Raw genomic sequence first — 14,919 nt, forward strand, 5'->3', positions numbered from 1 at the left:
GTCTTTTCGCCGCACGCGCTCAGCACATGCGCAGAAGTGCAAAATCGCGCTTCGCGCATGCGCACAAGCGACGCTTCAGCAACCAAAGACTCCGACTTACGAAGACGGCCACAGAACGGATCATCTTTGTAAGTCGAGGTACCACTGTACTCATTATCCCCACAAAGGCAAGCATCCTTGTCCTTTGAAATCAATGGGCTTAACAGCATGCTACGTTGTGAAAGCTATAATGATGTATTTTAAAAAATGCCAAGTACCACAATGAATGGACGTAAAATACGGGTAGATAGTTGTTTGTTTTGCAATTTAACCTTAAATGTAACCAAAAATAGACTTTCCAACCTTCCTAAATCTATTTTCCTTGCCCCACTACAAACATATTTTAATGATGGACACTGATATTTGAAAACTTTAGTGAGATTGCTTTATTGTGTATTTTAATCCTTTTGTATGTTTAATTAGTGTGTATTTTAACAATGCTGTGTGATTGGTTTCTATATTTTGCAATGTTTATAATTATTAACTATTTGTCGTCGTCCCCACCCTCTGCCAAAATCTGGAGTGGTACCCTTGTCTTCACACCTTATTTCTAATTAAGTGGATTGCTATAAACCATTTAAAATGTTCCCAGCAGAATGTAGAACTACAGTTCTGGGGAAACCAAAACAATCAAGTCTTGATTCCCATGCTCTTGCATTTAATTTAAATTACCGTATGTATTTCTATAATTGTTGGCATCCAATATAGTGTATCATGCCAGTGTGCTGTAGTGATCAGAGTGTTGGACTGGAAGCATGAAGAGACAGATTCAAATCTCTGCTCTCTCAGACCGACCTACCTCGCAGGGCTATTGTGAAGATCAAAGGGGAACACACGGGATATGCTGCCTTGAGCCCCATAGAGCAGTGTTTCCCAACCTTGTGCCTCCAGATGTTTTGAGACTACAATTCCCATCATCCCCAGCTAGCAAGACCAGTGGTCAGGAATGATGCTCTCACACCTCTGTTAAACACACTGATGAGACACACTAACAGCACCCAGTTGCAAGCAATACAGCGCCAAGGGCAGTGCTAAAAGTCACCGCCCATGGGAATTAGTGGGGGAGGAACTAAATACACCAAATCAAACCAGATCTCCTTCCAAAAGCCCGTGCATAGAAGATATTGACAAAAGCAATTCTCCCCCTGGGAGAGATTGCCATGTTTAAGATACATCCATGGGGAAAGCCTTTTCTCTTTATAACTACTGAACCTCCATTGGTGAGGGAATCCCAAAAAGTGCCTACAATGAAAATCTCGGGGGTGGGGAGGCTTGTACAGGAGTATAACAGAGTGGGACTACACTTGGCATCACATCATCCAAATCATAATAAACCAGGCTTTCTTAAAGAATATAATAACACAGGGCTAATCCAGCACAGGGCAAACATTGTGAAACGGTGTGGAAGTACTATACCCTTGTTATCGGCAGCAATAAAACCCAAGATATTTTCATGCCTCAGCATAATGGTCTGGTAGATTTCTGCTTCACGAAACCAAGATCTTTCGTCTCTCGAGGAAAAGATCTTCACAGCCACGTCTTCTCCGCACCATTTTCCACGCCAGACTTCGCCGAATCGACCCTTTCCTACTATTTCCTGAAGAACTATTGTTCTTGCAATTGTTCTTTGGACAAGCAGAGGCAAGCCTAACAAAAGAAATACAAGCATTAAAACGTTTTCTTAACCCTTCCTCCAATAATTATCACTGATCTACAACACATGCAATATATACGCAGAGGCAATCTCTAATTTGTGAAATCCACATCTTCTTGTAATCAGTTGGAAAACTCCCATTGTTTTTGGTACAGCTGGATTGCTCTTTTGTTGCAATCTATCTATCTATCTATCTATCATCTATCTATCTATCTATCCATCCATCCATCTAATAGCAAACCTAGATAGCAGATGCCAACAGGATTGGATCCAAAATGGGCTTCCTGGTACTGATGAATGCTCATTGTGTCTATCACACAGCAACAGTTTGTGTGTTTGTTTGTGTATTTGTGTGTGTGTTTGTGTGTGTGTGTAAAAAATCAATATCATGGGATCTTCTCAATCAGGACCAGCAGGTCATAGCTGATATCCCATGGTGAGCATATGGTTGTCAGTTGTGGCTGTCCCTAATTTTGTGTTATGCCACGTTCCCCGTGGCAACCATTTTGTGTTATGCCTTATAGCACCTATTTTGTGACTGGTGTCCCCAGCACTCTCTCAAAATTTGAAATATGCCATTGGTCCAAAAAGATGGGTGACCCCTGCTTTACAGCTTGCCATTTTCAACTGGCATTTCCTGTTTCTACCCAAGGGCAAGAGGGCCAACTAGCACCCCATGGGCATAGTCTCACCTCAGAAGCAAACTTGATCTGGCCCTCCTGAGAATGACACACTAGAATAGGAGAATGAATTACCAACAGCAGATTTAACCCTTGATTATTAGATAACTTGGGGAATAATGTCATAACCTTATAGATGGCTGTACAGATGGAAAATAAAAGTAGTCCCCGATAATGGCAACAGCAGTATTCAAAGATATCAGATAACAATGGCATGAGTGCTGTCATTTCTGTTTTGGGAACAATTGATAGATCAGCCCTGTCTAAGGCCAGGACTACAGGACACTCTGCTTGGAAGAAATTAGATTTCAGCCCCCGTGTCTTCACTTCACATAAGGCACGGTGTTAAGCAAGAAGATTAATCTAAATCTACACTTATTTCAAAACAGTTTTAAAGTTTCTGGCTCAGGAAACACCCAGGAATTGTCAGCATGGGCCTGACCTTTGAAGCCAAAACATTTGTCTTTCGCAGACATACAAAGAATAGTCTGGAAATGCTGCAGAGACTTCGGCTGCTGCAGCTTGACAAGTCTTCAACCTCTTCCCCGTTTGGCTTGCGGTCAGATATTGCTCAGAATATCAAAGATGGTACTTTTTCCCTGGCAAACTTTAGCTCCCAGTGGAGAAAGACACAGAATATGCTGAAGTAAATAGTATCTCTCAGAGTGGTGAATGTCACTATTTAGCAGGAAGAAACGGCAATGAAAATCCTCATTACATATTTTTACATGACTGCTTATTCGTATATATTTTAAATTTTTATATATGGATGTTTTATGATGGCCTGTATTTTTAATGCCTGATAAAGGTTTGGCAAAGCAAGTAAGCAAGCAAGCTGAAGTCAGATGAACATTTCTAAAGCCATCATCACCTTTGAGGGAACTCTTACCTGGAATTTACCATATCTTCAGATGTTTTATCATGGGGGGGGGACATAATTTTTCCACAAAGTACAGCAATTCTAAGCAGCAGCCTTACTAACTGCATTTCAGGTCCCCCCCTCCAAAGTTTCTTATTTGAATATTCACATGTGTTGGGAAAGATTAACATTCTCCAGATGGTTTCATGTGCATGTCTTTTATGAAACAGACTGCATGAAACACATCTTGAGAAGCAGGCATGCCTCACTCCAACAGAGAAGCTAAACAAAACTGCCCCAGTCATTATGCAATATTGATTCTTAATGTGGCTATGGTCTTCGGTTAATACAATAAACTATCTGGTTTGCATTTTTAATGTCTAGCTGCAGCACCTGTTCTCTGCATAGCTGTAAACACAATGCAGCTGCGTAACAGACACCAGATTAAAAGCCTTTTTTCTACTTGCACTTCCTGATCCAAGTGACAGGCATATGCCTCACCCCTTCACTTCCCATATTCAGGCTCTTCCAGAGAGATTTTTTTTTTAGCACTATGCCTCTTGGAATATTACCTTAATCTACCATTTGTTGTTAAGGTCTACACATCTAGGGAAATTCCAACAGATTCTACAGCACACACTCACATACCAGATCCAGAACCTGACGTCGTCATATCAAAAATCAGATCTTTGAGAGTCTTCCCTGGGTTCACCAGACTGCATTCAGATAGAGGCTCTTCAATGTTTTGTCTTCTTTTCTTCCTGAATCTGCAGTTGTTGCCTTGATGTGTGCACAGAGTCAGCATTAAAGCTATGGACAAGACACATACTGGTACAGTTATAACCACCGTCAGTTCCACAGGGCCCAGCTTTGATTTCCTTGCAGCATCTGGACCTTAAAAAATACACAAACCAAAATCTGTCAAATCCACTATGCTCTCAAAGAAGCTTTTAAATGTACTTTTCTTTTTCTTTTTTTACTGGAAGTGACAACAAGGATTGACATTATATTGAGAAAGTAGCTGTCGTGGTTATCGAACTCCATGGTCACATCCATACCATATGTTTAAAGGACATGGTTTCCCTGAAAAATCTTGGGAACTGTAGTGTGTTGTTAAAGCAGCTGGGAATTGTAGCTCGGGGGGGGGGGCAAACTATAGTTCCAAGTATTCTTTGCAGGGGGGAACCATGATTGTTAAAGGGTTATAAATGCTTGGTGCGGATTTGACCCTGGTCATTCCAAAGTCCTCACTCTTCACCAATTCACCAGTGCTTAAACTTCTACTAAGCACTTTACAAAGAATAAAACTACCTGTATCTCTTTGTCATGCTGGAATAATCTGACAAGTCCCAGAAGCCTATGGTGCAATTCCACACATACATACACACCCACAACCAGTATTATCCCACGTTTCAGAGGGGTGGTGCAGTGGTAGGGAAGGGCCAGAGCATGGGTTTCTCCCCACACAGCCTGGAGGTTGTCGTTTTATGCCAGAAGCACAGAAAAGGTCCAATGCTTCCACTGCAAGCAAAGAAATGGGGCTTAGAAGATGTGACACAAAACGGGGGGAAGGCAGTTCAAACAAGAGGCAAATGTATAGGAGTCTAGATATGTTCAGAATGGCAACTAATACAAGAGATCAGTTCCGGCACGGAAGAGCTCAATGGTAGTTATTCCTCTGTAAAGTAGGACACATGTTCACATGGTTAAGTCCTCAAAAAGCCGTCCATTCCAAGTCTGCTTTACAGATACAGAGCCTTAAAGAGGGTGGGGAGCAAGAGTAGGGAAAGGGCTTCATTTCTATTTAGCTGACAATAATGGTTTCTGAATTTGGATCTATGCCTATAGCTTGGCTTATGGAAATGTGTGTCCTCTTTTATTTTTTTGTGATGCCTATTGGGCCAGCCTATTGACACAGAATTGGCTAAGTGGCCTCTCCCTCTTCTGTGGACAGCTACTGTGCAAATAAATCACACCACAGGTTCAGAACGCAAGTCTTTTTCAAACCAGATCAGGTAACTACATACATGCATCTAGGGAACATTTCCGGGGTGGGGTGGGTGGGATTTCTATTTCACAGCAGCATAGAACAATCACAAGAGCACTTGTTCCTTGTATAAAAAAAAGCACAACAAAATTAAGGCAGAACAAATGCAGGGATCAAAAGGACCCGGTTAAAATTTGGCTGCAGAATACACAGTGATGAGGTGACACCTACTGCCCTCAATTTAGCCAATTTCTTTGTCCTGTGCTGCCAAACACTCAGCTTCTGTAAACAAACCACTCAGTGGGCAGAATGTCATCTCTGATAAGCTTATCACCAGAGGTCTGATGTGGATGGGACATGAGCAGAGACCTTCCCACTGACACCCTAGCCCCCTTCATAGGAAGGGGAGTCTGTCCGCAAGCAGAAGAGGTAAGGACGCCACACCACTGAATCTGCCCCCAGGCACCCATGTGTTGAGTGCTAGGAAAGGGGAAGCCTACACACTCCATATGCGTGCATGTCAGGGCAGGACCAGAGGAACTGCATGGCTATCTGGCATGAGAGCAGTGGCACCGTTACACTGCTTCTCCGCCCCCTTTGCATGAAGGGTGTTCCTGTCATGCTTAGAATGTGCTTATCACATGCATCAAAGTCTTGTATGTGTCTTGGCATTAGTACACCAGATTAGGTGCGATGCTGGCATGATCATGCCAAATGGATCAGAGGACACATTGCATGTGTCCATGCATGGAATGCTTACCTGGAAAAGCACAATTTAGAGCTTTGTAATCAAAAACATAAAAAAATATTTTTGCTTGGTTTAGATCATTAGGAAAAGAATTGAAAATAAGAACAGCCAATATTATAATGCCATTATCCAAATTTAAGTTGCAGCCACACTTGGAATACTGTCTACATTTCTGTTCGCCTCACCTCAAAAAGGATATTCAGAAAAAAGAGCAACCAAAATGACCCTGGGATTGAGGCAACTCCATTTTGCGGAAAGGTTGTGTAGAATCATGGAGTCATGGAATTGGGAGGGGCCGCAAGTCCAATTCCCTGCAATGCAGGAATCTTTTGCCCAATGTAGGGCTCAAGCTCATGACCATGAGGTTAAGAGTGTCATGCTTTACCAACTGAGCTATCCCAGGAAGGCTTTTTGTTGAAAAAGGGAAATAAGGGGTGATACAATACAGGTGTATAAAACAAAGATCGGTGTGGGGAAAGTGGACAGAGAAATTTTTTTTCCCTCCCTCTCTCATATCGCTAGAACTTGGGGACATCCAATGACACTGAATGGTGGGAGATTAAGAACTGACAAAAGGAAGCAATTCCTCACGCACTGCATAGCTAAACAATGGAATCCACTTGCACAAGAGCTAGAAATGGCCACTGATTTGGCCATCTTTTAAAGAGAATTAGGTAAATTCATGGAATATAAGGCTATCAGTGCTTACTGGTCATGGAAGGTATATAACTCCCCCCACACCAGTTCCAGAGGCAATGTGACTCTGAAGACCAGTTGCTAGGGAGTGTCGAGAGAGTGTTGATGTGCTCATACCCTGCTTGCAGGTTAGCCTGGTCTAACTTGATGTTCTTACTGTGGGAAGCATATTGTTGAACAACTGCGAAACAAAATGGGCCTGTACTTTGATCCATCAATGGTGGTATTCATCCATAACTGTGTCTATAGTATCCTCAAATATTGCATCAGTGGAGATTACATTTTCACCATGTTAGAAATAGCCTTTGCTGCTTCCTTATAGCCCAGGATGTTTACTTGGAAGGATGGGTCACTTATTTTAATCGGATTTACTTCTGAGTAAACTTGCTTAGGATTTCAGACACCAGTCCCCTGAGAATTTGATCAAGAGGTAATGCCTCCGTCTGGAGGTGGGTGGGGCAGAATCAATCCTGGGAAACAGAACGTTCTGTCTATTACACAGAAAATTTATTTTTAACACTACATCGTGATACTCAATGACAGGTCATCAGAGGCAACAAAAGTTTGATGAGGATAAACTCATGAACTACACTGGAAATACAATTAAAAAAGTTAACAGCTCAATAAACCCAAACTGTGGAATGATCAAAGTCTGGCCAAAACTAAAGGAAAAATTGCACCATCACCATGTTTACAGCTTGTGAATTAGGATACATAAAATCTCCTGGTGACTAACTGAGGCCACTAATGGACAACAATAAACAAAACAGGTCTTCCAGCTCTTATTTCAATACCTACCCAGTTATTTCGGGTTCAAAAACAGAAGCTGTTTATAAATTAACTTGCAATCAGATGAGTGATCCAATATCTGCCTGATGGATTTGAAGTACTGAATGAATCACTGACCATCTTCTGCTAATGAAGACCACTTTTAAACAATGGAATAGGAAATTTGGTTGCTAAGCAGCTGAAAACAGCCCTTTGAAGGGCAAGGTAAATTAAAAGCAACCAATATATAACATGAAGCAATAGTAATCCAATTTCAATTACTAGCAGAAAAACATATTAGTATGCAATAGTGTTTTTAATATGCGCATGTTAAAGCAGACCCCTGGCTTGAAGCACAAACTCCAAAAGTTTAGTGAACTTACAAGGTAAGCCTATGCCTGTTTACACAGAAATATCTCAGGGACCCAGGTGGCGCTGTGGTTAAACCACTGAGCCTAGGGCTTGCTGATCAGAAGATCGGCGGTTCGAATCCCTATGACGGGGTGAGCTCCCGTTGCTTGGTCCCAGCTCCTGCCAACCTAGCAGTTCGAAAGCACGTCAAAATGCAAGTAGATAAATAGGAACCGCTACAGCGGGAAGGTAAACGGCATTTCCATGTGCTGCTCTGGTTTGCCAGAAGCGGCTTTGTCATGCTGGCCACATGACCTGGAAGCTATACGCCGGCTCCCTCGGCCAATAATGCGAGATGAGCGCGCAACCCCAGAGTCGGTCACGACTGGACCTAATGGTCAGAGGTCCCTTTACCTTTTACCTTTATCTCAGTGAGACTTGCTCCCTAGCAAGTATTCTTAGGATTGCAGCCATAGAAGGATATTCTGAAGCTTTACTATAAACCCATTTCTTCACCAAAGCCTGAGATAGCACTTCATTCGGTAGAGGCACTTGGATTAGGGCCTCCAAAGAGGATTTTAAGGTTTGGGTAGGTATATGTGGGAGAAGAGCTTTCAGGTTACCTGGTCCAAGCCATTTAAGGTTTTAAAGGATAAAAATACTACTTGGCCAACTGCAGCTCAGCTGACAAAAACATAGGTGAAATGTGGTTAAACTGCCCAGTACCAGTTTTGTTCTTTGGGAAGTATTGCCATTTCCTGACCCTTTTTAAAGGCAGCCCCATGTACAACGCACTGCATTAGTCTAAACAGGAAGTGAGGAAAGCATGGGTAATTGTGGCCAAGCTATCCTTACCCAGGTAAGGTTGCAGCTGGCATATTGGACAAAGCTGACAAAAGATCCTCATTCACTTATGTCAGGGTTGTTGTGACTACTCTTGAGTAACGACCTTCCACATACTTGTCTTTCAGAAGCTTTTAGTAGTGCACATTATTTACAGTGTAACGAACTGCTGGTTTCATGTCTACTCGCTCGAGTCAGATTCCTGCACTACCCCCTCCACGTTCTAGACCAACATAAAAGCCTCGGAACTGAGAAGCGCCTCCCTTTCCTCCTCCTCCTCAATTTCGGCGTCGGGGGGAAGGGTCTCCGGTCTGACTGATTCCTGTCCTAAATTTCTCCCTCCCTCTCTCCCTGCCTATGGAGCAGGGGCTCTTGGATGTTGCCAGAGCCCTGGCACTCCCTTTCCGTTTCCTGACTCCCTCCATCAGACCCTTCGCTCTCATGACTGCTGGGAGACGAGCTGCTTCGGATGAGGGGGGGCTGTTCTCTGTAAGCCCTCCCCCTTACAATTTACTTACCTGCCTTCATCTTAAGGTCCCAAGGCAGAAGACCATATACAACAACAGAAGACCATATACAGTTATAAAAACAGATAAAGCCATTACAATGATAAAATAAGCAACCCCATTCCATATGGAATAGTAGAGTAGAAATCAAGTAAAAGACAGGGCCGGCCCTACGGCCAGGCTGGGTGGCGCAGGGCACCACGGCGCCAGCCTGCCAGGGGGCGCTGTGAGCTGCGCCCACCCGCTGGCCGACCGGTCCGCCGCGCAGCTGCGCCCACGGCAACCGTGCTGTGCCTGCCCGCCCGCCGTGCAGCAGCGCCTGTCCGCCCACTGCGCTGGGAAACGGGGCGGGGGTGCCGGAGGGATCCGGCGCACTACGGCGCCAGGGGCGCTTAAGACGGCCCTGGTAAAAGAGGTGGGTCCCATGAAACAGAAAACCATAATGGTCAAAGATCAGGATAAAGAAGTCCACTTTTAACATATAGCAAATTCTACGCAGTGAAGATGTTAGCCGCACACCTGTGGGGAGGGAGTTTTACAGTTTAAGGGCTGCCACAGAATGCTCTCTCCTGAGCCACCAGACTGATGAGCAAGTAATATAGCATAATCCGCATACTGCCAATGCCTCAGACAAATCTCTGGTTGAGCTATCCCAGTTGCTTCATATAGATCAGGGGTCCCCAAACTACGGCCCCCGGGCCGGATGCGGCCCAATCGGCCTTCCAATCCGGCCCGCGACGACCCCCGCCGCCCGCTGCCGCCGCCCGCTCTCACGGCGCGCGGCGCAGCGGCGATCTGAAAAATCGGCAAAAAATCGCCGAAAATCCTTTGTGCGCATGCGTACGGGCCTCTCCCGACCCGGAAGAGGTCATTTCTGGTGCACTTCCGGGTCGGGGGAGGCCCATACGCATGCGCACAAGCGATTTTCGCCGATTTTTTTTCCGCCCGTGTGCGTGTGCGCATGCGCACGGGCGAGCACTCCCCCGCCCTCCGGCCCGCTGCGCGCGCACTCCCCTGCAGTCCGGCCCACCGCGCGGTCGGCGCGGCGGGCACCGGCCCGCCGCTCCGTAAGTCTGGGGACCCCTGATATAGATGTTAAAACAGCATGTGAGAAATAACAGAACCCAGCAGAATTTGAAAGCATGACCGTCAAGGGTCGAGCAGTAATCTCCCAGTGCCACCTTTTGGAAACAGTCATCCAGACAGGAATGGAACTGCTGCCAAGCAATGCCTTCCACACCTAACCTATTCAGAAGGATTTCATGACTGGTGGTGTCACAAGCCATTGAGAAGTCCAGGAGAATCAACAAGGTAGCACTTCCATAGGATGCTGCCTTACACCAAGTCAGACAGTTGTCCCATCTAGCTCCTTATTGAAGCTCACTAAATGTGGCCCCCCAGGTTTCAGACAGGGGCCATTGTCAGCACTACCTGGAGATGTCAGGGGTTGAACCTGGGACCTTCCGCATGCAAGGTGAATGCTCTACCACTGAGCTATCTATGGCCCTTCCCCAACAGGTTCCCAACAGCATCATTCTGTAGGGTATTGCTTGCAACATCATACAGGAGAGGAGGGAAGATGAAGATGAAGGGGCTACTGGGAGTAATGGGGAGATTTTCCATTAATGCACAATTAAAAGGGTTTGGGCTTTTAAAGAGACACACAGAGCTTCTAACATCAAGCTATGCATGTTTACTTGGAATGTTTACTAAGTCATAAAGAGCAAAGGAAGCTCCCTTGTACCAAATCAGTCTGCTTTGCTGAGCTAAATTGACCAATGGTCCATCCAGGTGGCTCAACCCAAGGCAACCATGGACAGAAGCTGAATGCTCCCAGCTTCATGCATGTGGTATCCTGATACTAGTTATGAACTTAATTTGTTCCGGAGGACCGTTCTTAACCTTAAACTGTTCTTAACTAGAGGCATGCTTTCACTAATAGGGCCTCTTGCTGCCGCTGTGCTGCCGGCACGCGATTTCTGTTCTCATCCTGGGGCAAAGTTCTCAACTCAAGGTAACTCTTCCAGGTTAGCAGAGTTTGTAACCTAAAGCGTTTGTAACCTGAGGCGTTCGTAACAGTACTCAATAAGCAAGTTTGAGCAAATATTTGGTGATGCTACCAGTCTGGGTAATTAAATATTACTTTTATGAAATACTGGCCTGGTTCAGCATATAAAGCAGGTTCCAAGGCTCTCATCAGTGAGCAAGACACTTGCCTGTTTTTCATGTTCATCACAACAGAAGTTTAAGAGGGGCTTCCAGTGCTTGAGCAAAGGCCACAGCCTATCTGAAGTTTATCAGAAGAGGATTCTTTGCTTAGCTTCAGTAACACAATCCAGTACACACAATCCCTGCCGCTGCAAAACAGTTGACCAGGCAAACTAAACGGTTATGGAGCAATTTGGGAAGTTGCTCCTGAGCAAATATTCATAAACTAGTTTCTCAGGTATCCAAAGGATTTTGAATCCCAGCATTTTCCTCGCCGGGCAATGGCTGCCTTCAGACAGAAAGACAAATCACGCTTTGGCATTACATCTGAACACAAGTTAGGTTACAAAACATGGTTTGTGAGGGGGTGGGTAAACCAGGATGTGAGTTCTAAACCATGGGTTGGACTCACGTTTTCTGAACTGAACTAATGGTACCTGTCAATCTGGATGAACAGTCTTCAGGCTTGTCAGTGGCAGGCCCCTCTGTTAACCCAAATCAGAAATGGTGTGTGGGTGTGGGTGGGTGCGCACACATAGGCTTTAAGGCAAATATTTTAAATAACAAATGAATAAATGGGACCCAGCTTTAATTTAATGTGACCACTTCTCAGGGCATTATCTGCACTGTAAGCATACTGAATTAACAGTTATTCTTTCTGCCTAATTAACCTTGTGAATGACAGCTGCATCCAGGAGTGTATGTAAGGATTTTAATATAATTCTCCAAACCACTGCTAAAAAATAAAAAATCCTGAATTTACTGTTGCCAGGATCCATTCTATATCTCAGTGTTAATTTCTGGCTTCCCCATAATTATGTATTTAAGCCAATGAACTTACTTTGTACCATGCTACATGCTTAAGTCTCAGCCCCATCCAAATTCAAATATTCACAACCTGCGCTAGCTTTCTAGCCACCTGTGTGGCTATTGCATGTGACCAACTTTGGTGTCGGGTGTCTTGAGCTACAGCTGTCGGAATCCTCTGCCAGAATCTCGTGAGATGCTGGAATTCATAACAGCAACTCAAGGGCATGGTGAACTGTGCTATAGGAACCGGCCTCCGCCCAATGTTCTAGCCTCTTGCATTATTTCAACTGCTCCAAGAAGCCAGCAGATCTAGCTCTCTAGGTCTCCACAGCTTCACTCTCTGCTAAAATAGCGAGCAACAAATCAGGCTGCCCATTCTTTACTAAGATCAGACCAATTTAAAACAGATTACAAACCGGAGAGAAGGCAAACAGTTTGCTACACAGTGATTATTCTAATCTGATTGGCAGAATCCCGTTTACTTGTATCAGGAAGATGTTCTATTAGCACAAACATGGCATAAAGAAAGTTCAGCTTCTAATACAAAACTGCAGACCGCAAAATAAATATATATAAAAAGATGATCTTGCCTAGGAATGAACATTTTCAATTATGTGTCATTTTAATCTGCACCAACGTTTTATTTTGTTTTCTTTCAAAACACACGTCTTTCTAAATGCATTTTGGCCCCAAATATATGTTATTACATGCCTTATGGAATTTATTTCTTTATTATTTAGCCAAAAATTGCATCACAAAATCTGAAGACATGTGAGCTCTGAGGGACGAGTGCGTTCTGAACTCCACGTTAAATTGGGAGGTTTGGATCAAGTCAGAACAGTTCATATCAGAAATTGCAGAGAATGAATTCCTCAGGCACCTCTACCTACCTTTGAGTTCAATACTGCAATATACATGCTCCTCACATGACAGTGTTGCTGTTTTATGCCACATAGCTTCAAAATCAAAACACCACAGGAAAAAACCTTTACGCAGATTCAGCCATCGATTTTCCCAGTGCATTGTGCTTCCTTTATGGGTAACAGAAGTATAACCGCAGCGTTATAATCCTGCTGTAGTATCACCAATTTCCAGGAAAGACTAATCTAATATAACGAAGCAGCTTTCACCAACCTGATGTCCTTCAGCTGTTTTGAACTGTAACACCTATCAGTCAGTGTTAAAAACTCATATATATAATCTAATCGCCAAATGGCACCTCAAACCTAGGTTATGGTCACCACAACAGAATGTTTGGCGCCATTTTTTCCATTGATGGTGGCGATGGTGGTGGTTGTTATTCACTTCATTTCTATACTGCTTTATATTTTAAAGAACAAATATCAAAGTGGTTTACAAAACATTAAAACAATCCAGAATAAAACAAATTCAAACTTCAAGGGAAATATTTCAGATCCTCCTCGAAGTGACATTTTGCTTTCCCCAGTTACCAACCAGGGATCCAGAGATCTCCACATGGTCACAACTAGACCACAATTTCGAACACTGATCAGCCCCAGCTATGACTAGTGGGAGTTGTAGTCCAAAACATCTGGAAGGCACTAGGTTGGTGAAGGGTGTAATAACAGTAGGACTCACTTCATTTCATCAAGCATATTGTAATTAGATTAAGAATGACAGAAGGTAGGCTTGCACTCAGCTCTTCCCAATCTCGTTCTCTGTCTCTCTCAGTAAAGGAAGATGCCATACTAGGTCAGACTCCTGGCCCATCCAGTCCAATATTATTTTGATGGCTGCAGCTTTCAAAGGAATAAATATTTCTTCTTAGCCTGCTACCTTTTTTGTTTTAGCTGGAGATGCTAGGGATTGAGTATTGTGCTCTAACCAATCAAAGCACGCACACATTGCCGCTGTGCAATGGCCCCTCCATGCTTTAAGAAGCATCAAAAGGAAAGGGAAACAACATCAGCATCTCCAGTTTTCCACACTGACCAGGTAAAACCTCCACAATGCACAAAAGAAAAGAAAAGCTTAAAGCAGATCCTTTATGGAAAAGCACAGCAGGCAAATGGCTTTGGTGAAAACTGCTTGCTTGCAAGCAAATAGCGCCAGTCACACAAAACTATTATCAAGTTTTATCTCTAAAGGCAAGGAAAAACACACACTTCACAGTTTTCTATCAGCTTAAAACGTTTGTTGTTGCTGTTTAGTCGTGTCCGACTCTTCATGACCCCATGGACCAGAGCATGCCAGGCACTCCTGTCTTCCACTCCCTCCCGCAGTTTGGTCAGACTCATGTTAGTAGCTTCGAGAACACTGTCCAACCATCTCGTCCTCTGTCGTCCCCTTCTCCTTGTGCCCTCAATCTTTCCCAACACCAGGGTCTTTCCCAGGGAGTCTTCTCTTCTCATGCGGTGGCCAAAGTATTGGAGCCTCAGCTTCAGGATCTGTTCTTCCAGTGAGCACTCTGGGCTGATTTCCTTCAGAATGGATAGGCTTGATCTTATTGCAGTCCATGGGACTCTCAAGAGTCTCCTCCAGCACCATAATTCAAAAGCATCAATTCTTCTGCGATCAGCCTTCTTTATGGTCCACCTGGAGCAGGAACTGGCAAGCCACTCCAGTATCCCTGCCAAGAAAACTCCATGGACAAAGACAACAGGCTTAAAACATAGCATAGCTTAAAAACCCAACACCACCCCATCACACAAAAAGGCTCTCGAATGGAATCACCTCCTCTCAACTGTTAATGTTGGTTTCATTGGTCATGTTCACCAGTTTCATGTTACTAGTCTCCCTCTGCTAGTTG

The 14,919-nt window shown here is 44.1% G+C and overlaps 1 protein-coding gene across 4 annotated transcripts in view; it reads right to left on the minus strand.

Annotated features, from left to right (window-relative positions):
* The window catches only part of ACVR1C (activin A receptor type 1C), a 43,512-nt gene that overhangs the window by 13,071 nt on the left and 15,522 nt on the right, over nucleotides 1-14,919 (minus strand). For all 4 annotated transcript variants that reach the window (XM_035131870.2, XM_060279996.1, XM_060280004.1 and 1 more), the window contains 2 exons: nucleotides 3,881-4,126; nucleotides 1,456-1,686 (listed from right to left, as the gene is read on the minus strand). In XM_035131870.2, the coding sequence (XP_034987761.1) occupies nucleotides 1,456-1,686; nucleotides 3,881-4,126 (477 nt within the window). The remainder of the gene's footprint in view (nucleotides 1-1,455; nucleotides 1,687-3,880; nucleotides 4,127-14,919) is intronic.

The sequence above is a fragment of the Zootoca vivipara genome, chromosome 1 (genome assembly GCF_963506605.1).
Source record: "Zootoca vivipara chromosome 1, rZooViv1.1, whole genome shotgun sequence".
Classification (NCBI taxonomy): Eukaryota; Metazoa; Chordata; class Lepidosauria; order Squamata; family Lacertidae; genus Zootoca; species Zootoca vivipara.